Source organism: Lynx canadensis, chromosome E2 (genome assembly GCF_007474595.2).
Source record: "Lynx canadensis isolate LIC74 chromosome E2, mLynCan4.pri.v2, whole genome shotgun sequence".
In the NCBI taxonomy this organism is placed as follows: Eukaryota; Metazoa; Chordata; class Mammalia; order Carnivora; family Felidae; genus Lynx; species Lynx canadensis.
Genome location: NC_044317.1, coordinates 41,747,409 through 41,774,339, shown reverse-complemented (window position 1 = coordinate 41,774,339; position 26,931 = coordinate 41,747,409). Strand labels below are relative to the sequence as shown.

The window sequence follows — 26,931 nt, the reverse complement described above, 5'->3', positions numbered from 1 at the left end:
GTTGTTTCTGCTGGATACCTGCTTTCCTTCTGGGAGTCTGGAATTTTGGAACATGCTAGACAGAAGTGCCTACCTGACCAGTCCCTGGTAAAAACCTGGGGCACTATGTCCCAAATGAGCTTCCTTAGTAGACAGCATTTCACACGTGTTGTCAAAACTCTGCCGGAGGAATTAAGTGTGTCCTTTGTGAGAATCCTGGGAGAGAGGACTCTTAGCAGCCTGTGCCTCCAGACCTTACCCCTTGCACCTTTCCCTTTTGCTGTAATAAATCACAGCCTTGAGTACAACTCTGTTGAGTCCTGTGAGTCCTTCTAGTGAATCCCTGAATGTGGGGGTGGTCTCGGGGACACGGGCATACCTAAGGATGTCCAATTGCTTCAGCACTATTTTGTTGAAAAGACGGTCTTTTCTCCTTTGAAATGTCTTGTCATCTTTGTCAAAATCAATTGACCATAAACGTAAGGATTTATTTCTGGATTCTGTTCTGTTCTATTGCCTAGCTTTATGCCACTGCTACATTATCTTGATTGCGTGGATTTATAGTAAGTTTTAAAATCCTATAGCATAAATCCTCCAACTTTGTTCTTCTTTGGCTCTTAGGTCCTTTGCATTTCCATATACATTTTAGGATCAGCTTGTCAATGTCTACTAAAAAGCTTATGGGTTTTGTTTTTGTTTTTGTTTTTTGAGAGAAAGAGAGAGAGAGCACTGGCAGGAGAGGGGCAGCGGGAGAGGGAGAGAGAATTCTACATGCACGCCAGGTTCAGCACAGAACCTGATACGGAATTGAGTCTCATGAACTGTGAGATCATGATGTGAGCTGAAATCAAGAGTCGGATGCTTAACCAGCTGAGCCAGCCAGGCGCCTCAGCTCTTGGGGTTTTGATTGGAACTGCATTGAATTGATAGATCAATTAGGGAGAATTGACACCTTGACGACAGTGAATCTTCCAATCCATAAACACGGCGTCTCTCCAATTAATATGCACTGCTTTGTGGTTTTCAGGGCACAGATCTTACGCTTCTTTTGTGAAATTTATTCCAACGTATTTTTACTTTTTGATGCTAATGTGAATGAAATTGTTTTCTGAACTTCGTTGTAAGAGTGCTCACTGGTGGTATATAGTGATAGAATTGATTTTTGCATATTGAATTGTATGCTGTGACCTTGCCGAATGTATTAGTTCTAGTATTTTGTGAATGCCTTGGGATTTTCTATATACAAGATTATGTCATCTGTGAGTAAAGACAGTTTTCCTTCTTCCCTTCCAATCCAGAGGCCTTTAATTTCTTTATTTACCTATTGCCGCTGGCTTGAGCCTCCAGTAGAGTAGTGATTAGAAGTGGCAAAAGCGAACACTGTTGCCTTGTTCCTCCTGATCTAATTGAGAAAGCATATCTTTCACCACTAAGTATGATATTAGCTTTGTTTTTTTCATAGATGCCCTTTATCAAGTTTTGTAAATTTTCTTTTATTCCTAGTTTGGTGAGAATTTTTATCATGAATCTGTGTTAGACTTTATCACATGCTTTTTTTTTTTTTTTCTGCATCTGTTGAGATGACCATGTGTTTTTTATCCTATAGCCTATTATTATAGTATGTTACATTAATTGATTTTCAGATAGTAAACCAACCTTGCAGGGGCGCCTGGGTGGCTCAGTCGGTTAAGCGTCCGACTTCGGCTCAGGTCATGATCTCACGGTTTGTGAGTTTGAGCCCCGCGTCAGGCTCTGTCCTGACAGCTCTGAGCATGGAGCCTGCTTCGGATTCTGTGTCTCCTTCTCTCTCTGCCCCTCCCCAACTTGTGCTCTCTCTGCGTCTCTCAAAATATAAATAAATGTAAAAAAAAAATTTTTTTTAAACCAACCTTGCAATCCTGGGATAAATCCCACTTGGTTATGGTATATAATTGTTGTTATATGTTGCTAGGTTCGGTTTGCTAATATTTTGTTGAGGATTTTTGCATGTATATTCATGTAGGATATCAGTCTGTTGTTTTGTTTTCTTGTGGTGTCTTTCTCTGGTTTTGGGTCACGGTACAACAAGACCTCATAGAATGAGCTGGGAAATGTTATCTTAGCCATTTCCTTTCAAGGAGGTAGTTTATGGTCTTTCATGAGTGGCTGGGAGCAGTTCTCTTTTCTCTTCTCAAAGCTGATTCTTCGCAGGGATGTCTTAAGATTCATGTCTGGCAGCTCAGTTTATCATCGATGTCCCAGATCCATTTACTGGCAGGTGTGGCTCAGGATGGGCCAGGTGCTGAGCATCTCTGAGACCTCTTATCTGATCACATCTGGTGCTCACATCTGCAAGTGAACCCTCAGGACGTCCCTATGGGGTTTGGGAGGTCTGCTCACTCAGCAGCGGGGCACTTGGGCTGAAGGCACTTTCCTCCCTCTTCTCTTCTAACAGAGCAGCTACGAACCAGAAGGTGCGGGAGCAGGTGCGCCTGGAACTGAGCTTCGTGAACTCAGATCTACAGATGCTCAAGGAAGAGCTGGAGGGGCTCAACATCTCAGTGGGAGTCTATCAGAGCACAGAGTAAGTGGGGGCACTGATTCTTCCAGATACTTTCTGAGCCTTAGAACGTGCTGCAACAGGGATGGTGCCCAGATAGACCCAAGGGTGTGGCAGACCCCACTTTGGGAAGAGAGGGATTGATCAGTTTGAGGTTTGAGCGTGATGCAGGAGTCAAAGGGACGAGCCTATGGAGTTTGTTGGAAATACCTGGAGAGTGGGACAGAAAGGCATTCAATTGTCCTAGGACCCTTGGGACATAGTTTTATGGGAGAGCTGTGACTGGGTCCAGATGAAGAGACAGCATCTCTCACGTGGCTCTGCCATAAAGTTGGCCTGGAGGCACTTCTGTGGTTGGCCTGGAGAGCCAGCCCACCGGGTGGGGCCACCCTGCCCTCTTCCCTCTCAGCCTCTTCACCCCACACAGGGCCTGCCTGGGTCGTTCCATTGGTAGGATGCAAAAACAGACAAACTGCTTGACAGGGATCACTTACATCAAAGATTAGGGGACCCAGGTGAGTTGGCATGGCAACTGAGAGCCTTCAGAAATGTACCCCGTTAAATACTTGAGAGATGAACAGCCTAATTCAGGAGCCTCCCCCTAAGGAGTGTCTGTGGGAGGTGCAGTATTGAGGGGCAGACCTCAGGAAAAGCTCAGAACGTCTCCCCAAGGTGAGCTGCCTTTGAAAGACATGTCCGTCTTGGAGGAAAAATAACCTTGAGGAGCTGTGCGGGGACATGAGGCTTCTCAAAAGGCCGGCGAGCGCCCGGGGAATCTCAGTCAGAAAATAGTATGTGGATTCACAAAAGGACGGCATTTGGGAACCTTGAATGTGCTTTTCCCGACTGTCCCCAGTCCTCTGTGTGGTATGTGGGTGTTTTTCAGAGCCAGAGGGAAGGCATTAGTGTGTGAACCCTCTGTCCTTCCTTCTGTGACGTCCGGAGCCCTGGCTCGGTCACCTGTGGGCCCCCATGTGGGTTTGAGCACCTAACCACAGCAGCAGATGAGAGGCTTCTCCCAGCCTATGCTGTGGTATCAAATTCCAGTGTTTTGCCCAAAGGTCGACATTCCCTGAGTAAGGAGGGCAGGGCCAAACTGGGCTGATAAACGTAGGGATGTTTCATATTCCTGCCTGCGGTACCAGACCGCAGGGATGTATCCCACAGAGACAGGCACTTAAGGCCCCTGTGTGATTACAGTGTGGGTCTACAGCGGCCAGTTGTTTCCCTGTGCCATCAGGGAGTGGGGAGAGAGACGTGCAGGTGTCACAACGACGCCTTGCATTTGCACCCGCCCCCTTCCTGTTTTCAAAGCAGATTGTTTCTTTCTTAGCGCCATTGATCTTTAAACATTTCTGCGAGGCAGAACAGGAAGAAACAGTCTCGCTGGGCAGAGGAGAAAACACGAGGAGGCTGGAGGTCATGGAGAAAGTTACGTTAGCTCAAGGTTGGGACTGGGGTGCCCTGGCTGCTCCGGGGAGGTCACGGGGAGCACAGCCCTCGCCTCCAGGCCTAGTGGGGTGAGGGTAGGAGGGCGTTGGGGCCCAGAGGACAGAGGCATGGCCCATCCACAACCCCCGTCCAGCAGGGTCTGGCTTTCCCAGTGGGCTTTGAGGAAGCCAGGCACCCCCACGGTGGGATCCCACCTGCTTTTAGCACAGCCGGTGGTTTCCCCTCAGCCACAGAGGCAGTTTCAGCTTACAGCTGTATTGTCCACTCACCCTACCATGCATTCCTGGCCTTTTCCCCAGCTGGGCTGAGTGGCCCCAGGAGGTCTCTGGTTACAGGTCAGGGAGCTAAATCTCTGTTTGCAAAACACAGCCCGAGCCCCCTACACTCCCTTTTGGCTCTGTCCCTGTCCCTCAGAATGTAGGTTCAGGGCACACTCCCAGGGCGACCTATGGGGAAACTTAGTGGTCAGTTGTGGGGGAGTACTGTGGGGGGCAGGCAGCCGACCAGGGTGTGACCCTGGGCCTGGAGCTGGGTGTACTTCGGTGTCAGAAAGGGCCCTTGCCCTCAAGGCTTTCCCCATGCAGGTGATGGGACCCTAGAGGGATTCTCCCCATCAGAGGAGGCTCCTAAGAGTCCAGGTGGGACCTGCCCTGGTGAGGAAAGGAGGAGGAGAAGGGAGGGGTTGGGAGCTGATGGAGGAGGTGCATTGATTGGCAGGGTGGTGCGCCCAGGTCGGGAGCAGTGCCCACATCAGGCACAGACCTGCCACACAGGAGGTCCCCAGCATAGTCACTGAAGGAACAGGTCAAAATGGTAGGCCCCCGTGTGTTAGGCTGGGTAGTGCAGAAGTCACAGGCCGCTGGGATCGGGTTTAGACCAGAGACAGGTATGTGATCAGAGTCATGTTTATGGAGTATGAACCAGCATGGGGATGTGGTGGGGCCCTGAGCTGGACCAGCATGGGGACCCACGTGGTGGGCCCTGAGCTGGGCTGCTGGGTGCATAGCACCCGGGACCGGGATGTTCATATACCTTGCTGTGTTCCTTCTAGGGAGGCATTTACCATCCCCCTGATTCCGCTTGGTCTGAAGGAAACCAAGGATGTTGACTTCTCAGTCGTTCTCAAGGTAAATCTCAAAGCCATGGGCACTTGACTCAATGTTTACAAAGAAAAACTAGAAGTTGTGTATCCCTTGCAAGTGGCCGTAGGCTCAGTGGGCCAAGTGTTAGTTGATTTCTGCAGGATGCCTCCAGACCCCTTCAGCAAGCCACAGAATGCCGTGCTGTTCTCCTGTGTCCTCCGGCTGTCTCTGGTTCCCTCTGAGGCTCGGGGCCCCGGGAAGGCGAGTTAGAAACCTGGGCCTACCCTCCCCAGGAGGCCAAGCCACAGAGGGTCCATGGAGGATGTGCTTTGGAATTTAAAAATTGTATCCTGTATTTTTTCTTAAACATGGCCTAAATTGGCTATGAAATTTATGGAGAATAGCTAAATTTCCCCCCAACGTTTTATTCCGAAAATTTCTAAACTTCTAGAAAAACTGAAAGAATTTGGCAGTGAATCCGTGTATACTCACTACCTAGATGAACATTTTGCTTTTATGACATGTTTGTCCATCTATGCATCCCTGTATCTACATACCAATCCACCTTGATCCCTTTAAAAAAATTTCTTCCCCTTCTTTTTAAAAAGTAACAGCTTAACCCCCCCCCCCACACACACACATACACACGCACACAGTATCTGGCCTCCTCTTAATTGTGGGGGTCCCTGGTAAGCAGCTGTTACCTGTAGGCCCATCTGCGCCTATCGCTGTGCTGGATGCTGGTGATGTCACAGGTCTTGAGTTCCAGGTCTGTGGCTCAGTGGAGATTTCAGGTGGGAAGCGGAACAGGTGCTTTGACAGAGGCCCCCAGAGCTGCCTTACCCCTGTCCAGGGCCAAGAGAGGCCTCCCCATGTCTGGAACGCCCTCCTCTTCCTCCCCTCCCTGGCTCCATCACTCTGAGTTTTAATGAATCACCCCCAATGTCCATTTAGGAGGAGAAAGGGGAAGTGGGGTGGAAGGCAGTGCCTGTCTCTGAGCTCTCCAACACAGGCATGGTGGAGGGCAGTTAACCCCAGCATTGTGAAAAATACTGCTGAGTGTTGCATTTCTTTTCATAGTAACTCTTGTTAGTTGACTCATCTTGGACTACTTTCAATTTAGGAAAGAAAAAATGATCATATGCATTTTGGGCACTATGAAATGTGTCCTTTTAAAAGCAATTGGTTAATGCTTCAAGAGCTTCTGCACTTGACCTCCATTCTGGAGCAGAGACTGTAAGTCTCCTGACTTAAGCTCTTTCACTTGGGGCCTTGTTGACTGCTCCCTTGTTTATACCCAGGTCCTGGTCCCTATCAATTTGGGGTTTATTTTGGCGTTTGAGAAGGGACATTGGTAGCCGTACAAGACTCAGGATCACCCAAGGTTTGATTTTCTGGCTAGAAAACAACCCAGGAGCTGCAGCTTTATGTCAGCTATGTAGAGGCCACCTGAACTTCTAGATGGGACACTTGTCACACGTCTGTGAGACTCAAGACAATCTTTACGTCTGTGGAAATGTGTTTGGGTGCCTTTGTGGAATAGTTTCTTTAAGATTTAGTTTGCTGCTTGGATCCAGGGTGGCAAGGGCACAGGCATTTTAGAAGGAGACTCTTGGAGACACTTGGGGATTTTATGGAATCTGTAAGGATCCAACCATGTCACGTGCTGAATCCCACATTAAACTCAGTGGGGGAAAAAAAAATCACATGTGGCCATGGCCAACTGCTATTCAGCTGAGGCTTCCAACCATGTCATTTTAGCCTCAAAGGGACTCTTCAAATGTCAGGCATACAAGAATGAGAACATCTGGGGACGTCCTGTTTTCTCCTTTCCACATTTGTCCCTGAGACTCACACAGACAGGTGCTGCAGAAGCACTTGGGCCGACTTAATGAGGGCAGTTCAAAGTGCGGGCCGCCTTGCATCTCCCTGTGTATCCGTGGGGCGTTTAATGGCCAGTAAAACTTCACGGTGTGATTTCGTTCTATTTTTAAATACATGGGCTTTCAAACGGCCTCATTTGAAGACACCATCAAAATAAATTCCCTTTCCAGAGAATTCAAGTTGTTTGTTTTGGGTGGTTTTTTTTTTTTTTTTTGGCCTCTAAATATAGCTTTATTTATTTATTTATGTTTATTAAAAACAGTACTGCAGAACATTCAGAAAAATACCAAGGCATGGAAAGATCCCTCCCAGCCCTACCCCGCCGTGTCCCCACTGAGCTTGGTAACCTGCTCAGCACTTAATCTTTGGACACTGGGGCTGTTCCTCCGGTCAGGGGCCTGACTCATGAAGGTGTGTGACTCCCCCCACTCCCCTCCGTCATGACTTCACGTGGTATCTGCTTATAGAAGGCAAGGTGGCTGTTAATCTCATCCTTCAGGCAGCTTCCAAATGCTCGCTGTTGTCAGCGGCTCTCCACTGAGCATTTGCACACTTCACCGGATGTTCTCTTTGGACAGATTTTTAGACACGGATTTGGTCGGTGGGAGATCCGTATTACCCACTTACCCACCAGAAGCGGTCCTGCCTTACACTCCTACCGACTGTGTGTGACTGCTTATCTTCCTGCACTTTAGGTCACCCTGGGCAGCGTTCACCATTTTGATTTTTTTATGCTATCTTTGTGATCTTTGTGAAATCGGGCAAAATAAGAACTTATTACAGTTTACATTTCTCAGGTCGGTACTTGAGTTGAATGCGTGTATGGTTTGGGGTTGGGTTTTCTGTTTTTTGTTTTGTTTTGTTTTGAGTTTATTTATTTTGAGAGAGAGAGAGCACGCACAGGCGGGGGAGGGGCAGAGAGAAGAAGAGACAGAGTCCCAAGCGGTTCTGCACTTATTAGCACAGAGCCCAATGCCGGGCTCAAACTCATGAACCGCGAGATCATGACTGGAGCTGACATCAAGGGTTGGACGTTTAACCGTTTGAACCACCCAGGCGCCTCTCCTGTATGTTTATTTTCCCTTTACACTTTCCCTTTCAAATCGACTGTTGCTGCCCTTTGTCTGCTTTTCCAGTGTGCTTTTATTTCTTACAAGAGATCTTTTACATATGAAGGATATTAACCCTTGGTTTTATATATATTGCAAATGTTTCTCTCAGTACATTCTCTCCTTAGTTTAACTTTTGTTACCCAAGCAATAACCAGCTTAAAAAATATAACATATATATTTCTGCCTGTAGGATTTTATGTCGATGAACTTACCAGCCCCTCGCTTTACAGTTCCGCCTTGATAGCGTGTTCGGAAAGCACCCTCCACGTCAAGATGGCCTAAATATTTTGCCATTGTTTCCTCCAGTGTCTTGTGTAAATGTTTTCACATCACATCTTTAATCTATTTGGAATTACTTTGGGAGTAAAAAATGAGGTATAGGGCTGTAGCTTTTTATTTAAACCAAATGGGTAGTCAGTTTCCCCTGAACTCTGTGAAGAAGCCATCTGTGGTGCTGGATGGTGTCTGTTTCTCCCCATGTCCCCCCCCCCCCCCCCCATCCACCCTTCTCAGTCCTGCTCTGTGCCTGGGAGGCCACAACAGGCTCGTGCTCTGTGGCTTCCTGTTGCCTGTGGCTGTGGGGGGAGGAGCACGCCGGCCTCCTTTTTTTCATTCCCAGAGGGAAGGTCCTGGTGGCTTTGGGTGCCTACCTCAGGTAGCCAGCCACCTCTCTGGGTTTCCAGAGCTCCTTCCCTACCCTGACCCTTTAGCTCTGCGGTTCCAATGGCCCTGGAGGTTCCACGCCATCCCTGCGGTTTCCCTTAACCCTGCCCACACCCCTGTATTAGCCCTTTGCTTCGATTCACCTCGGCCTGCAGTCTGTGTGTGCCATGCCACTTCCGTCCCGTCTGGACCTGCTGGCTGCTCCAGCCTTTCCCACTCCTGTGGAACGCTGGCTTCTGTTATACACCTGATTCTCGAACCTCCTTCCCTCCTTCCCTTTCATTGTCTATCCACTGCTCACAGTTAAATCCCTGTGTGTTTTCACAGCACTTAGAGCAAGCCTCTTTTTTTTTTTTTTTTTTTCTCAACGTTTATTTATTTTTGGGACAGAGAGAGACAGAGCATGAACGGGGGAGGGGCAGAGAGAGAGGGAGACACAGAATCGGAAGCAGGCTCCAGGCTCTGAGCCATCAGCCCAGAGCCCGACGCGGGGCTCGAACTCACGACCGTGAGATCGTGACCTGAGCTGAAGTCGGACGCTTAACCGACTGAGCCACCCAGGCGCCCCTAGAGCAAGCCTCTTTTATTAACTGTGCTCTTCCAAATGTTCTTGGCTTTTCTTCCACATTTTTACTCCCGTGTTTTGTCAAGTTTCCCCAAAATAGCACTTTTGGGTTTTGATTGAAACTTCATTTAGATCCATAGCTTAATTAGGACAAAATTGTTTCTTTACGATCTCGCACATTTTCATCTATGAACCAAATATTTCTAATTGTTGATGTCAACAAATAGCGAGTTTTACAGGGGCAGAGACCACGTCTGTCTGATTTTAAAAAATGATTTAATGCTTGCCATTTGCCACAACATGGGTGCATTTGGAGAATATAATGCTACGTGAAGTAAGTCAGAGAAACACAAATACCATATGATTTCATTCGTATGTGGAATTTAAGAAACAAACGAAAAAAGACAAACAAAAAACCCAGACTCTTAATAGAGAACAAACACGTGGTTCCCAGAGGGGAGGTGGGTAAGGGGGTGGGCAAAATTTTATCCCTGGGAATATTGTACTTTTCTTGATCTGGTACAGTAGGGAAGATATGGTTTCCCTGTTACATTTTTTCTAACAGGTTATGGCTTGTATTAGAAAGGATTTATACATAGTAACTTTTTGTCCCTTTCACTGGATGCCTGCTAGTTTAGGACTTTTTCAGTTGAAGCTCTAGGTTTTGTAAATAAGGCATTATTTTGGAAAAAAAAATTGTTTTTTCCTTTCTAATATTTGTCTTTATTTGTTAACTTTCAGAATTATGTTATATAAATAGAATGATGTTATATAATCCTGTCTCATCCCTGATGTTTGCAGTGGGTTCCAGCCAGATTTTTAAAAAATTTTTTGTTAAAATGTTTATTATTTTTAAGAGAGAGACAGAGTGCGAGTGGAGAAGGGGCAGAGGGAGAGGGAGACAGAATGTGAAGCAGGCTCCAGCTGTGTTGACAGCTCAGAGCCTGATGTGGGGCTCGAACCCACCAGGCGTGAGATCATGACCTGAGCCAAAGTCAGAGGCTTAACCGACTGAGCCACCCAGGCGCCCCCCCCCCCTTTTTTTTTAGAGAGCGTGTGCGGGAGAGGGACAGAAGGGGGAAGGGGAAGAGACAGAGAGAGGGAGAGAGAATCTTAAGCAGGCTCCACACTTAGTGCAGAGCCTGACTCGGGGCTCCATCCCATGACTCTGGGATCATGACCTGAGCCAAAATCAACTGAATGAGACCCACAGGTGCCCCTAGATATTTTTTCTTCTACTTAGTAAATTTAATCTCACCTAGGAATGCATTTAGAATTTACCAAAATTCTTTTTGACTTCTGTGAGGTTAACATAAGGTTTGTAATTTCTCTCCTAATTTTAAGAACATTTTTGCCATGGGACACCTGGGTGGCTCTGCCAGTTGAACATCTGGCTCTTAGTTTCAGCTCAGGTCGTGATCTCACAGTTTGTGGGATCGAGCCCTGCTTGGGATTCTCTCTCTCTCCCTCTCTCTCTGTCCCTCCTCCCATTCGCGTATGTGCGCGTGCGCAGTCTCTCTCTCTCTCTCTCTCAAAAATAAATAAACATTTAAAAAAGAAAAAAGAAAATTTTTGCCAGCATCCGTAGCAGAAGTTGGGGCACCCGGGTGGCTCAGTTGGTTAAGCGTCTGATTCTTGGTTTCGGCTCAGGTCATGATCTCACGGTTTGTGAATTTGAGCCCCACATTGGGCTCTGTGCTAACAGCGCAGAGCCTGTCTGGGATTCTCTCTCTCCCTGTCTCTCTGCCCCTCCCCTGCTTGCTCGTTCTCTCTTTCTTTCAAAATTAATTAATTAATTAATTAATTAATTAAAAAATAAGAAGTTGTTGACAGAACAGTGTGCTGTCCTGAAAAGGATGCAGTTTTTCTCAGCCCTGAGCATCTCGAGTGGTGACCCGAACAGTGTTTTCAGAGATGTCATCAGAGACATCCAGATCATTTTTGCCATACTGAACATCACTAATAACATAATTATGGTGGAGAATCCTTTCAAATTTTACAAACGGTCATTACATTAGGAGAGGAGCCGATTCCAAATATCAGCACTTTAAGTTGTAAAAAAAAATCCGTGACAGCATCATACATTGAAAGAAAAACTTAGGTAAGAAAGACCAAATTGAAAAACAGAAGGAGCGGGTGCCTGGGTGGCTCAGTCGGTTGTGCATCCAACTTTGGCTCAGGTCACATGACCTTACAGTCATGAGTTTGAGCCCCACGTCAGGCTCTGTGCTGACAGCTCAGAGCCTGGAGCCTGCTTCAGATTCTCCTGTGTCTCCCTAATCTCTCTGCCCCTCCCCTGCTCATGCTGTGTCTCTCTCTCTTTCAAAAATAAATAAACATTAAAAAAAAAAAAAAAAACCAAGAAAAGAAAAACAAGGAGCTTCTGCATATCCCTGGACCCAGCAAGACATTTCAAAATGTATGCTGAGGAGCTAACGAGAGGTGTGCAGGGAGGGAGACTGTCATAGTGCTATCTTTAATCACAGAGGTTTACAAATGACTTCAGTGTCTAACGAGAGGAAGTTAAGAATATGATACTTATTGGCTAGCACATAGTAGGTGCTCAGTTTATTTGTTCAGTAAATGAGTTGTACAGTGATTACATCGGAGGACTGTATAACTATTAGAGGTCATGTTGCAGGGCGCCTGGGTGGCTCAGTCGGTTAAGCGTCCGACTTAGGCTCAGGTCATGATCTCACGGTCCGTGAGTTCGAGCCCCGCGTCGGGCTCTGTGCTGACAGCTCAGAGCCTGGAGCCCGTTTCAGATTCTGTGTCTCCCTCTCTCTCTGCCCCTCCCCTGTTCATGCTCTGTCTCTCTCTGTCTCAAAAATAAATAAACGTTAAAAAAAAAAAAAAAGAAGTCATGTTGCAGAGTATCTTGTGGTATATGAAGACGTTTGGCACATTGCCAATTCAAAGAGAAAAGCACAGCAAATTTGTATATTCACTCAACAGAATCCCACGTTTGTAAGACGGTGTGTGGGTGTGTGTGCATGTGGATATGCACTGAGCGTACAAAAAGGAGGTGCTTTACTGTAGAAATTGTGTAATTTGACTGTACTCACAGACACTTGAGAAAACATAACTGACCAGTGTCTCTCAACTTTTTTTATAGCTAGGGAGAGCCAACGCTCATGGCAGATGTTATGCAAGAAGCCACGCTCCTTGCCCCTTACCCCATTTTTATCTTTTCCCTGTAATGCTTGCCATCTTCTAATATATGATGTCATTTACTTGTTTGTGGTGCCTGTTATTTACTGCCTGTGCCCCCTTGTGAGAACATAAGCTCCACGGGGAAAGGTCTTTGTTTTGTTTGCTGATGTAGCCCAGACACTATGAACGGTGCCTGGCATGTAGCGGGTACGCATCAGTATGAGTTGTATGACTGAATGAACCCATGGGGCGGTCATCAAACGCTGGACTGTGGACCGGGTTAGGGGGTCTCCTTCGGGTGCTTCATTCGTGGAAGTGCCCAAAACTGCTCTCCCAAAGGCTCCCATCGTAGACCCCAAGGGTAGCATCCTCATAACAGTGCCTCGCCGGGAGTTTCCTTCGCCAGGAAGCCCCTGTGCTCCGAACATCTGAGCCCTGCAGTATCTGTGACGTTTGCCAGAATTGTTCAACGTGTCGTGCTTATGTGGTCACTTAACTGTCCTGCGAAGACATTTTAGTTGTTTGTTTGTTTGTGTTCAGTAGGCACCATGCCCGACGTGGGGCTCGAACTCATGACCCCAGGATCAAGAGTCGGATGCCCTACCGACTGAGTCAACCAGGCACGCCTGCAAAGACATTTTAAAATAAAAATAATTTCAACTTTCTTTTTTACTGAAGCGACAAAAGGAACTTTAAATATACATGCTGTTATGAATTCTACATGGATTTTTAAAGGGGGGGAGAACACATTAGACATTCCTGTATACCTGTTTATGGTTTTGAATGTCACCTTACAGTGGTTCATCTCCTTTCTGTTGCAGGATTTTATCCTGGAGCATTACAGTGAGGACAGCTACCTCTATGAAGACGAAATAGCAGATCTGATGGACCTGAGACAGGTACAGTTTTGCGTGCAGCAGGGAGGGGAGGATGGCCGCTGGAGTCTTCAGAATGTCCTTAAAGTCTTAGAGAATCGCTCCTGGTTGGAGGTGATAGGGAGGTGCTCCGGGAGCCATCTGTTCAACCCGGCACACGAGAACACCACAGGAGGGGACAGACACGCCCACTGGCACGTCTGGGTCTGGATTCCGGGACTCCTGAGTTCATGCCAGCCCTTTGCCACCACTCCTAGCGCTCATGATAGCAGCAGCGGGTCCCGGGCTCCATAGACGTGGTTATGTGCGACATCTTCCAGAAAGTGGGGGGGCGAGGGGAGGCAGGCATCGGCTGTGTCCTCACCTGCTCCCCCACCCCGTCCATGGCTCCTCTCCTTTCAGGCCTGCCGGACGCCCAGCCGGGATGAGGCCGGTGTCGAACTGCTGATGAGTTACTTCAACCAGCTGGGATTTGTGGAGAGCCGATTCTTCCCGCCCACCCGACAGATGGGGCTCTTGTTTACGTGGTAGGTGCCCGGGGTCCCTGCTGCTGTCTTCCCCGTCAGCACCCCAGGGGCTCCCCTGCAACCACAGCCCCCTCTTTCAAGCGGTCCCATTTATACAGGAGAGCCTGGAGACGTGTAGAAAAACCGGTGTTTATTTATGAAGGGGACCCAAGGGGAGGAGGCTCCAACAGACCGTGGCTTCTTGCTTCTCAGAACAAGTGAGCCGAGCAGAAGAGGCATTTTTTCGTGCTCATTTTATTGTTGGGGGAACACCGGGGCTCTGAGGTGGAACTAACAAGAAGCAAGATTCTTGTCCAGATGGGGCAGGGGGTGGGGATCAGGTTTTGTCCCAACGACAAAGGCAGCAAACAGAAATAGATCGGCTCTTAAAACCCTGAGCAGAACATTTGATTCTTCTCGAGAGTTGGTATTTTCGAAGGGTAGTGTCGCTTAACTACTTTGGAGATGCTGTACCTCTTCTCTGAGCGTACTTAGCATGGGCGAAAGGGGAGGAAATGCCAAGAGCTACGGGGCATGTTCAGAGCCGCATTTCACCACAGCTGGTGATTAGTGATGCTGTCCTTTTGAATGATCAGGCGGATGACTTTTGCTAAAGATGCCTTAGCTGCCTACTCACAGCGAAAAGGCTGAGAGTGTTTCTCCTCCGTGTTGAATTAGGAGGAAGCTCCACATCTATCTCCTGGTTGACATGTGAACTTTAAAACAAATCCCCAGTCTTTTAGACTTGAGGAAGAATTATGAGGGGTTAGTAACGGCTGTGTTACATTTAGGAGAAGACCTGTATTTTTTTAATACGCCTTATTTTTTAGAACGGTTTTACGTTCACAGCAAAAGTGAGAGATTTCGGGGCGCCTGGGTGGCTCAGTCCGTTAAGCGTCCGACTTCAGCTCAGGTCATGATCTCGCAGTTTGTGAGTTCGAGCCCCGTGCCGGGCTCTGTGCTGACAGCTCGGAGCCTGGAGCCTGCTTCAGATTCTGTGTCTCCTTCTCTCTCTGCCCCTCCCCTGCTCATGCTCTGTCTCCCTCTGTCTCTCAAAAATAAATAAATGTTAAAAAAAATTTTTTTTTAAAAGAGAATTTCCCATATACCCTCTGCCCCCCACACATGCCCGGGCTCTCCCATTACCACCCAAAGTCCATAGTTTACATTGGGGCTCACTCTTGGTGGGAGGCATTTCATGGGTTTTGATACATGTATAAGGACACGTATCCACGTTGTACTATGATGCAGAGTAGTTTCACCCCCTTACAATTCTGTGTTCCATCTTTTATCCCTCCCCTCCCCCCACAACCCTGCTGATTCTTTCTGTCTCCATTGTTTGCCTTTTCCAGATTGTCAGATAGTTGGACTCGTACAGTATGTAACCCTTTTTCAGATTGGCTTCCTTTCACTTAGAAATACGCATTCAAGTTTCCTGCATGCCTTCTCACGGCTCGATAACTCATTTCTTTTTATTGCTAAGTGATATCCCACTGTATTGTTGTGCCACAGTTTATTTATCCATTCACTTATGGAAGGACATCTTGGTGGAGAAGCCTTTTTCTTGTGTGAGATTGTGGGCACCTGATCTTGTGTGAGATCAGACCCGTTGTCTTGCTTGGAAACGAATGCTTCATTGCATGTGTGTTTTTGAGTTTCATTCAAGAAATACACTTTGTCCGTTTTCATCCAGAACGGCATTCACTAGCCAAATGATCCGTATTCTCAAAACCGTTTCTTTTAAATAGGTATGACTCCCTCACCGGGGTGCCAGTTAGCCAGCAGAACCTGCTACTGGAGAAAGCCAGCATTCTGTTTAACATCGGAGCCCTCTACACACAGATCGGGACCCGGTGCGATCGACAGACGCAGGCTGGGCTGGAGAGTGCGGTAGACGCCTTTCAGAGAGCAGCAGGTGTGTCTCCGCAAGGGCTGCTGGGATACAGTCCTGGCCCCACCAGCTGGCACTGGGCACTGCAGCGGAAGAGGGTCAGTGAGTGGGTCTAAGCCGGGCCCACGTGGAGCCTCACAGGCCTGCAAGGGCCAGGCGGGTTTCTCGAGCTGGTGTTATCTTCCCACCGAGAGAACTGCTTAATGGCTCAAACCCTGTCGCCTCAGTCTGGGTTTGGCTCATGCACACAGCGAACGAGTCCCGTGGTTAACAATTAATCTTTTCCAAACAGCTAGCCCCGAGGATGGCAGTGAATGAGTTGTTCTTTTGAACACTGTATTTATTGAAGAAGGGAATACGTTCTCTCAAAATAGTGCAAGTGTAGGCTCTTTTCGGTTTTCTTTTATCAGGCGTGGTTCATCACGGCATTTTACTGTCCGTGCCTTTATCGTGTGCTCATTCTGCAAAGCTTGCCTCCCTGAGATTGCTCCTCTCAGCCCTCTTGTCAAGCAACACTTAGCGCCAGCCTGTAGCGGGGGTGGGGGTCACCAGGCTGGGTGCAGCGGGTGGGCCTGGCTCCTGGGTGTCTGAGGGCCCCGCATTGCTCTCCACCAGCACGGCCTGTGTCTGGCAGACTCGCCCTGAGAAATGGTGGGTGGGACGGCGACACGGCACAGACCACAGCACGACCCCCTCCACTGGCTTCATGTCAGGGTTCATTCCAAGTTGGCCCTTATCACTGCTTTGGGGCATTACTCCCAGCGGAGAACTTTCTGGGTATCTCACTCTGCAAGCCTTTGCCATTTTGGCTGATCGTGAAACTGCTTCTGTTAAAATGACAGATCCCTTGGGATAAAACGACGCGCTAAGATTCCGTGTGGGAGCGGATTTCTTTCACTGTCAGTCCTTTTCTGGGCTCATTTTCTTTCTGAGGAACCTAAAGCAGGTGTGCTTGGTGACCCATCTCTAAGATTACAGCAGTATAGACGACATTAAGCACAAGAACAGAGTGGGAGCAGACCCAGAAAGGAGCAAATAGCCTGCAGCCATTGCCATCGTCCACAGGGCAGCTTATGCTTTGCAACAAAACCAGAGGAACCAGTCAGATGGGATTCATGTCAGGGATTTTATTTCAGCCTGGGGTTGATTGTCAGTGAAGGCTGTGACAGTTAATTTTCCAACCTATAAAAAAGTCAGCTAAGGGCTACAGCGGGAACATTCCCATTGGAGTGGGGGAGTCGATCTTTCCTGAGGTCCTGGGGAAAAGCCCTGAGTTTTGTAATGACCCAGGCGTTCCGTGTGAGCGTGTCCGTCCGAGAGCCCTCCCGTCATCCTTCCTGCTTTCTGCTTTCACCTCCATTAAATGCCTGGTCATGTATGGAATTTCTCACAATTGTCCCAGGTGAGACAGGAACAAACAGGGAGTAGGCTGGTTTCCTTGCTTGATGCAGAGGTAAATGTTTTGGAAAAGGATCCGATTTTTTAAATCGTGGTAAAACATACAAGAGAAAAATGACCGTTGGCAGCCAATTTTAAGTGTTCAGTTCATTGGCATTAAGTACATTCACACTGTTGTGCAACGGTCTGTCGCCAGGACTTTGTCATCTGCCCAAACTGAAACTCTGTCCCCATTAAATACTGTCTATTCCCTTCTGCCCCCAGCCCCTGGCGACCAGCATGCTACTCTCTGTCTCTCTGAATTTGACTCTTCCAGATACCTCATCTCACGGAATCATACAGTGTTTGTCCTTGTGACGGGTTTATTTCACGTAGCGTAACGTCTTCGACCATGTTTTAGCATGTGTCAGAATTTCCTTCCTTTTTAAGGCTGAAAACTATTCCATCGTAGGTATACAGCACATTTTGTTTGACCATATGTCGATGGACATTTGGGTTAGTTTCTACCTTTTGGCTGTTATGACTAATGCTTCCATGAATGTGGGTGTCTAAGTATCGGTTTCCATTCCTGCTTTCACTTCTTCAGGGTATGTACCTAGGAGTAGAATTGCTGGATCTTACCATGATTGAGACTCAGATTTTTTTTTTAACGTTTTATTTTCATTTTTGAGAGAGACAGAGACAGAGTGTGAACAGGGGAGGGGCAGAGAGAGGGAGACACAGAATCCGACACGGGCTCCAGGCTCTGAGCTGTCAGCCCAGAGCCCAACGCGGGGCTCGAACTCACAAGCCATGCATGAGATCATGACCTGAGCCGAAGTCGGACACTTAACTGACTGAGCCACCCAGGCGCCCTGAGAATCACATTTTTTAAGATGCTCCCAGATACCAGGGAGAGTAGTATCCCCAACTAATGTGAAAAAAAATTTCCAATTCGCAGGGGTTTTAAATCATCTGAAAGAGACGTTCACTCATACTCCGAGTTATGACATGAGTCCTGCCATGCTCAGTGTGCTGGTCAAAATGATGCTTGCACAAGCCCAGGAAAACGTGTTTGAGAAAATCTGCCTTCCTGGGATCCGGAACGAGTTCTTCATGCTGGTGAAGGTGGCTCAGGAGGCTGCCAAGGTAAGGCGTCCTGGTTCCCGTGACTTCTGGGGGTGGGCAGGATGTGCTGGTGTGGGCCCCCTGGAAGCAGCGGGGGAACAAGCCCGCGGCAGCTTGCCCGTGACCTGGGCAGCGTGCCCGCCCTGGCCAGAGCGCTAGCTTGCATTTTCTTGGCAAGTGTGGCGTTTTAGATACGGATCACTGATTCCATCTGCAGCTTAGCCTAAAAACCAGCATAATGACAGTTGCCTGATCTCCCTGTTAACTATGACACCGAAAGAACGAGGCATCCTTGGAGCTGCTCCCAGATTCTGGAGCGGCCTCCAGCAGGGCCGCTCCGCAGAAGAAAGGGCTCTTTTTCTGCACCCTGGGTGCGTGAGCACCCCTGTGCCAGGCTCCCCGTTCCCAGCGTTCCTTCTGTTTCAGGTCGGGGAAGTCTATCGGCAGCTGCATGCAGCCATGAGCCAGGCACCGGTGAAGGAGAACATCCCCTACTCCTGGGCCAGCCTGGCCTGTGTGAAGTCCCACCACTACGGAGCCCTGGCCCACTACTTTGTAGCCACGCTTCTCATTGATCACCAGTGTAAGGCTTGTGGGCTTGGAGGCTCTGGGCTTTGGTCTGGGTTGTGCTTCTGGGACATTGTGAGCTGAGCGAGAGCTGCCTGCCTCTCTGGAGATGCTCACAGCCTGGGGGCCCATGTGGGATTAGGGGCTGTACGTTACCGTTGTGGAGGAAGAGGGGTCGTGCGGTTCTGCCTGAGATGGAGCAGACAGCTCCTAGGAGAGGACTTTTCCCCTGGAGGTGAGCCCAGGGTTAACATCAGTGAAACACTCCCCTGGGTACCTCATCCAAGGGGATGCCCCCAAGCTCAGTATTCAAGATGACCTTTGGATGTGATATTTTATTTTATTTTATTTTTCAGCGCATATCAGAAATGCATTTTTATTTTTACTTGAAAACAACTTAAATTTTTAGACAAATGATTTTAGTCTATAAATTGGATTTTGTTTCTGTACAGAATATAAAGATTTCCCTCACTGATCTTCCATGTGAAGGGTATTACAAGCCTGAAGGGAGATACTTTCCACACACAAGTGTGGATCTCACACGTAGGGGACTGGAAACCAATGGGGGTAGTGCTTCTAACCGTAAATTAGGACAAGTGACATCACGTATTAAAAAGGGGTAAGAGGGGCGCCTGGGTGGCGCAGTCGGTTGAGGTCCGACATCAGCCAGGTCACGATCTCGCGGTCCGTGAGTTCGAGCCCCGCGTCGGGCTCTGGGCTGATGGCTCGGAGCCTGGAGCCTGTTTCCGATTCTGTGTCTCCCTGTCTCTCTGCCCCTCCCCCGTTCATGCTCTGTCTCTCTCTGTCCCAAAAATAAATAAACTTTAAAAAAAAAAAAAAAAAAAAAAGGGGTAAGAGAAATATTCTAGTTAATCAGATTCAAGAAGCAAACAGGACACAAAAACTTCGCAGATAAGACGAAGTCAGTAACTTTAGTTAGGATTCTGCAGATTATGCTGGAGTAACAGGTTTGTGGGGTTATAGTGTGTACCACATGAAAACAGCAAGAAAGAGCCAGAAAGGCTGGAACAAGGGATTTTCACTAAAGCAAATTAACTTCTTGTCAACTGCCAAAACGAAACAAAACAAAACTGAGCATATGCATGTTAGTATACTGAAGGCATGTTATACCCGTTTCCGTGCGGCATGCTAAAAGTTAGATAGAACTTCTTCGCTGGTGCACACGAATCATTAATAGTCACGGAAAGTTGTTTTGTTTGTGTTTTGTTGCCCCTTCTCACCAAATTTCGGGCATGTCTTGTTTTAGATGGAGTATAGCCTTTATCTGTAATTTCGTCCTGTAAAAACATGTGAAGACAACGTTCATTCTGTGCCAGAGGATGACCAGCGAGCTTGTTTATAAACTGCCCCAGCCCCCGCTTCCTTTCTTCAATAAAATTATCATCAAATATTCCGTCATCTCCTCTGAAAGGAAGCTGACACAAAAATGCTTTTCCAGGCAGCGGGGGAACTACAACCTTGCTCTCTCTTTCTAATTCACTTTGCGGCCACTCAAAGTCACTGTATCTTCTAATAGTAGATTCCTTCAGCTTGAAAATAGGCAGATTTGTCTTGACCCTGATTTCGTAGGTGGTGAAGCGGCCCTGGCCGACCCCCACTGTCTGCGGGTTGCTCACATCGATCTCGAGAAGTTGCTGGGCGGCCCGTAGGCATCATTCAGGTTCTGGGGCTTGGTGATCAGCTGCCCAGTGTCCACCACGGTCTCCGCGATTTCACTGCTGCAGCTGCCGCCCTGGATGTGATATTTTGAATGAATCAAAACCAGAGCATTTGAGTGGCTCAGTTGGTTAAGTGTCGGACTCTTGATTTTGGCTCAGATCGTGATCTCACGGTTTGTGAGATCGAGCCCCATGTCGGGCTCTGCGCTGACAGCAGGGAGCCTGCTTGGTATCCTCTCCCTCTCTCTCTGCCCCTCCCCTGCTCACAAGGGGGATTCTCTCTCGCGCGCGCGCAAAATAAATAAACATTTAAATGAATCAAAACTAATGCAAAAAACATATAATCCATGGCGATCCAAATTTTCTTTATTTTTTTTAATGTTTATTTTTGAGAGAGAGAGAGAGACAGAGTTTGACCGGGGGAAGGACAGAGAGAGAGGGGGAGACACAGAATCTGAAGCAGGGCTCCAGGCTCTGAGCCGTCAGCACTGAGCCCGATGTGGGGCTCGAACTCACAGACCGTGAGATCATGACCTGAGCTGAAGTCAGACACTTAACTGACTGAGCCACCCAGGTGCCCCAGTGGTGATCCATATTTTAAATAGAGACTACAGATCAATAACAATGCTGTGCTGAGCTACACTGGAAACTGAGGCAAAGAGGAATTTTGATGTTCCTTCATCATGCATTTTTTAGCATTAATTTTGATATTTAAAAAATTGCATTAAACTATCATGTGTTCTGATTGATGAGTTTTGGATGCCCTCTTACATTTTTAGCCCAAGCAAGGTGTCTTGCTCTCCTCACCCTAGACTTGGCTCTGATCTGAGGTCAGATGGGACTTCTGTTGTCATTACTTCCAATCAAAGTAGCCCTCCAAAGTAATGAAAAGGACCACCTCTGGAGCCACACTGCCTGGGTTCCTATCACAACCTGCCATTTACTAGCTGTGTGGTCTTAGTTAATTTCCTTAATTTTCTGTGCCTCAGTTTTCTCACCTATAAAATGGGGATATGAAAAAACCTATCTCATAGGGCACTTGTGAAAACCAGGTGCCTGTGTGCAAAGCTAAATAGTCCCTCATATCTAGTGGACGCTCAGGAAATGGTAGCTGCTACTGCCAGTGTTAATATAGAGTCTATTAGACAGGATAAGTCACGTAAACCAATAGAAAGAACGACACTTTGGTAATTGCGGTAGAAACACAAATGAGGCAGCAGTTGGACTCCTTGGTGAGGTCACAGAAGGCTTCTCAGAGGTGGTGACGTTTGAGTTGCCCTTTGAACTCTGAGGAAGACTTTTGCAGCTGAGCCAGGAGGAAAAGGACAGCCAGAGCAAGAACACTAGCTGAGCTGTGGAAGGGAGGCCGGAAGTGTTGAGGTGGTGAGGCTAGAGAGGGGACACGTGCCAGGGAGGGTGCAGGCGTGGAGGCCACCAGAGGTCTGAGGCGGGGCTACGCTAGAAGATTCCGTGAGGTGGGTGAGTTGGAGGAGTTGGGGGCCCAGAGCCAAACCATGAGCCCCAAGAGTGTGCCTGGCCTTGGGTACGCAAAGTAGCCAAGGGTGTGTCCAGGGGCAGAAAGACCTATCGTCCCAAGGGCCTTGTAAAACTGGAGAAGGAAGACTGGAGATGTGGTTGAGAGAGATCTCCCTAAGGGGTCTTCGGCACCGTCTCCAGAGTCTGTGGCTGTGTCTGTGTCAAGAAGGGATTTACCCTGTGGCTTTCATTGCAGTGAAGCCTGGCGCAGACGAGGACCATCAGGAGAAGTGCCTGTCCCAGCTCTATGACCACATGCCGGAGGGACTGACGCCCTTGGCCACGCTGAAGAACGGTCACCAGCGCCGACTGCTGGGTACGTGTCGCCTGTCCTGCTCACAGGGCCCCGGACAGGTCCCCGGGGCAGGGCTCAGAGAGCAGGGCATCCTGAGTCGTCATGGCCACTGTGGATCAGTTATCATGAGGCACATTCTGAAGACTCAACAGGCTTCTGGAACCGTGTTCTTGCAGGTTCTTTGAGGGCCCGGGCCAGAGCTTTGACCATCTTCCAGAGCCCTAGAGGTCCAGGGCTGGCCCTGGGTCATCCAAATGTAGAAGGACGTGTCTGTTAACTTTCTTCTGTCACACCTAAGAACTGGTGATGAATCGTCCTAGTTTGGTCCCTGCCAAGTCTCAGAGTGAAGATCTCTTTTTCACGTGTGAAGCTGAATTCCTCTCCTACCCCAGACCTGCCCTCGTCTCATCTCCTCAATGGCAACTCCAGCCTTCTAAATGCACAGGCCAGAAACCTGGGGCTCACCTTCTGCCTCCAGTCTTCTTTCTCATCCCACATTTGATTGGCAGATCCTGTTGACTCTCCCTAGAAAACACGTCCCAGATCTGACCACTTCTTAGCTACCACCCTGGTCCAAGCCACACGTATGATGTGCTTACTTAACAGACATCGACTCCCTTCAGCCTCACACAACCCTGTGACGTAGGTATGGTCCACTTTACAGTTGAGGAAATAGAGACCCAAAGGGCTCATAACTGGTCCCCCTGCTTTCCCTTTGCTCCTTCATAGTCAGTTCACATGAGGCCTCTGTTCATACCCTAATCGGCTCCCATCTCACCCAGGGTAGGGGCAGAAGCCTTCACCCTGCACTGGTAAGACTGGACGTGGTCTGACCCCTGCTGTCTCTGGCCTCATAGTTCCTCCTTTTTGCTCTGGCCCTCTGCCTCCAGCCATACCCTCAAGCTCCTTGTTACCCTTGAACACATAATAGGCTTAGTCTTGCCCCAGGGCCTTTGCACTTGCTGTTCCTGCTTTCAGGAGTGCTTTCCTGTGATAGCCTATGGCTGCTCCCTTGCCTCCTTCGGGGCTCTACTCAGAAGTCACCTTCGGGGCGCCTGGGTGGCTCAGTCAGTTAAGCGACTGATTTCAGCTCAGGTCATGATCTCACGGTCTGTGAGTTCGAGCCCCACGTCGGGCTCTGTGCTGACAGCTCAGAGCCTGGAGCCTGCTTCAGATTCTGTGTCTCCCTCTCTCTCTGCCCTTCCCCCACTCGCACTCTGTTTCTGGCTCTCAAAAATAAATAAACATTCAAAAGTAAAACTAAAAAAGGTACCTTCAGAAAGGCCTTCCCAGATCACCCATCAGAGAAGAGCAACTCTTTGTTCCCGGTCTTCTTTTGCTGTATCTGCTACCTGCCCTGCTTCATTTTTCTCCACAACCTCATTGCCACACGGTCCCCTGCCTGTTTCTTTGCTCCTTAGTGATCTCTCTTCAACCACTAGCGCATAAATTCCATGACGACAGAGGCTAGTTTTTGTCTGCTGTTTTATCTCTACCGCCTAGAACACGTGGTAACTATTTGCTCAATGGATGTTTTATAGACCTGAGTGAGCCGTCCAGGCAGATCCTTCAGAAAAGAGAAGGTCCACCTTTCTGGGGCACTTTGGCTCTCCCTGACACATTCACACTGCACTTTGGGACGCTGATGTCACGGGGGGTGCTTTTCTGTCGGCAGGCAAGTCCCACCTGCGCAGAGCCATTGCCCACCACGAAGAGTCTGTGAGGGAGGCCAGCTTGTGCAAGAAACTACGCCACATTGACGTGCTCCAGGAGGTGCTGTCCGCAGCCCACCAGCGCTCCCGGCTCAAGTACGCTCAGCACCAAGAGGACGATGAGCTGCTGAACTTGATGGATGCCCCTGACATTATTTGTGAGTGGCCCGGGAGCCCGTTTCTCTGGGGGCGTGGCCTGTGTCTGCTCATCCTGGAAGGCTGGGGCAGACCCTGCTGTGTGCTGGGTACTGCTCTCACCCTGGAGTTATCTGCTGCTCACGCAGCGCGGGGCCTTCTTTATGGTCGTTGTAGCATGTGACTCCTTTCTGCCCCTTGGTGCCCCCTTGGTGTCCGGGCGCCCTGCTGCCTGGCTTGTCTTCATCTCCTTCACGACCCCCTTGGCTGACTGTTCTTGCCCAATCCCACCCACCCCTCAGGCATTCTTGAGAGTCTGCTCTCGATGCTTTGCCTCATCCAGATGCCTTTCCTTAAAGTCGCACAAACTCCCCGGGGTTCCAGCCGTCCCCTGTGGTCAGGAGACCTCAGAAACTACCTTCGCCTTGGTGTTTTTGCTACACCCCACGCCCCACAGTCCCTCTGCCTTCTGGGAGTGCCCTTTGCTGTGTCTTCTACCTCCGGCTCCATGGTTTTAAAGCCAAAGGCTTCCGTATTCCCTTTCCTATGCTTGCTTTTTCCTGGTCTCTACATCCTTTAGCCACGCCAACGTTTTCTCTCATTCTTTTTGTAGGACAACAAATCATTCTTATTATGAAATGAGAAGTAAATATAGTGGAATCAGGGGATGTGGGGAAAATTTTTACCTTGACAGTGAAAATGCTTCAAAACCTAGTTTATCGTGTGCGTGGGTGTGTGTGGTAAGAACACTGAAGATCTGTCCTCCCAGCAAATTTCGAGTATACAGTATAGTGTTAGCTCTAGTCCCCCCGCTGTGTGTTAGATCTCTAAAACCTCCTCATCTCGCGGGACGGGACGTTTGGACACTCGGACCAATGTTACCTCACTCCCCACCTCGCCCCCACCGTCACCCACCGTTCTCTCTCTGCTTCTGTGAGTTCAAGTGAGATCACACACCGCCAACACTTTCTGAGCATTTCCAAGGGATTCATTGCCATCCTGGGCTCAGGAGGATGGAGGTGTTTTGGACAGTCGTTGCTGCCCTTGGGGCGGGGGAGAGGGGGTGGTTGTCGGTTCTGCCCCAGGAGGCGGGGGTTGGGAGGCCCCTCTGAGAGGTGACTTGACGGTGAAGGGATGACAGGATCTTTCGAGGAGTTGGGGGGAGGTGGCCCAATCGAGAGAACCTCCTTTGTCCATACTTCCTTCCACCCCACTTCCTACACCTCTGTTCCTAGTCTGTTAAAGTTCCACCCCAATTTCCGGGGACCAGTTCCTGAGAGATGGAGCCCTGTGCAAGCTGGAGCCTGGGCTTGTCTGTGGTAACGCTGGCTGGTACCTACTGAGCACTTGAGGTCTGCCAGGCACAACAGTGAGCACCCTATATATACGGAATCACATTCAACTCTTCCTCCAACTCTTTAGGGAGGCACTGGTATTGCCCTCATCTTAAAGATGAGGCAGTAAAGGCTTAGGGAAATCAGAGTCTTTGCCCCGGGTGACCAGGCTGGCAGGTGGAAGCAGGCATGGTGCCCTGTGATTCTCCTTCATGGACACTGGCTCCCTCCTTGGCCCCCGTGTCCACACAGTGTACTGTGTGGCCAGGAAGTAGAGACATCACCTCCACCGAGGGAGTGGGGGAGCGCGGCTCCTGGGGAGGCCGCTCAAGGCTGGTGGTGCCACTCTGGGAGTAGATGAGCACCCTGTCCGAGCCCGACACTGAGTCAGGCACTTTGTAAGAAGCCACAGGGCCATCTTGTGAATAGAGGGGTGTGTTCTGTCTCGGCAGGGCCAGGCTTCTTCCCCAGGTTTTCTTTGTATACTGCTCTTCGTGTATTCTTGGCCTGCTCTGGGATCCTTTGTCAGGAACTGCCTAGCCTCATGATAAGAGTTGGCGTGAGCGTCCCATGAATGTGACGGTGGAGATTTAAGCTATCAGTGGATGCAACCGGGCAAACCGACGTCCCCCTGAAATCCTCATATCCCACATTAATGATGAAAGGAGGAAGCTCATCTCACCCGGGACTCTGTGCTGGGTCCTTCGTTCTGTAACAGCCACCCCTGAAACGTAGACTACTTCTCGGCTGGGTTTCCCGAGTGCCAAAGGAAGTCCGCTAGAATATAAACACACTCCTCGAAGGCAGGGGATGTGTCTTGATTGTCACTGGTCTGTCCCAGCCCCAGAGTGAGGTATGGCTCACAGTAGGTGCCCGGATGGAAGGTGCAGCTGACATTGGGCCAGGGGGTTGACAGACAGTCAGTCCCTCTTCTGTACCACTTGTCTAGACCAAGAGGAAGGCCAGGTGACTAGGAGAAAGGTTTGCTCCCTCTTCCCTTCAGAGAGAAGACTTAGACCTGAGTTTTCAAGGATAACTTTCAATTATAGAAACATTTACGCTTTCACTTCTAATGTTCTTTTCCAGCTAAGACTGAGCAAGAGGTTGAAATTATATTGCCACAGTTCTCCAAGGTGACAGCAACAGACTTCTTCCAAAAGCTGGTATGTTGAATGCTTATTCCGTGATGACTCAAGGGGACAGCTCATATAGGCTGCAAGCATATAAAAGGCTATTTTTAGGTAACTATACTTTTTTTAATTGGAGACTTGATATAGTTTTTGTTAAGATGACTTTAAAAAAAATTTTTTTTTAATGTTTGAGAGACAGAGAGAGAGAGACAGAGTGCCAGCAGGGGAGGGACAGAGAGAGAGGGAGACACAGAATCCGAAGCAGGCAAAGAGCCCAACGCAGGGCTCAAACTCATAAGCCTCAAGATCATGACCTGAGCCTAAGTCAAACAGTTAA

General features: G+C 48.8%; 2 protein-coding genes across 2 annotated transcripts in view; one reads left to right on the top strand and one right to left on the bottom strand.

The window, feature by feature from the left end:
• RHPN2 (rhophilin Rho GTPase binding protein 2) overlaps positions 1-26,931 on the top strand; it is a 62,489-nt gene that overhangs the window by 27,828 nt on the left and 7,730 nt on the right. The window contains exons 4-13 of the mRNA XM_030297320.2: positions 2,414-2,542; positions 5,022-5,097; positions 13,251-13,328; positions 13,707-13,831; positions 15,559-15,725; positions 18,040-18,227; positions 18,633-18,789; positions 22,185-22,304; positions 23,959-24,153; positions 26,551-26,627. Of these exons, the coding sequence (XP_030153180.2) occupies positions 2,414-2,542; positions 5,022-5,097; positions 13,251-13,328; positions 13,707-13,831; positions 15,559-15,725; positions 18,040-18,227; positions 18,633-18,789; positions 22,185-22,304; positions 23,959-24,153; positions 26,551-26,627 (1,312 nt within the window). The remainder of the gene's footprint in view (positions 1-2,413; positions 2,543-5,021; positions 5,098-13,250; positions 13,329-13,706; positions 13,832-15,558; positions 15,726-18,039; positions 18,228-18,632; positions 18,790-22,184; positions 22,305-23,958; positions 24,154-26,550; positions 26,628-26,931) is intronic.
• LOC115503144 (sorting nexin-3-like) lies at positions 19,880-21,536 on the bottom strand. Its single transcript, XM_032591428.1, is given in 3 exon segments — positions 19,880-20,421; positions 20,424-20,526; positions 21,492-21,536. Coding segments are annotated over 3 exon segments (690 nt in total).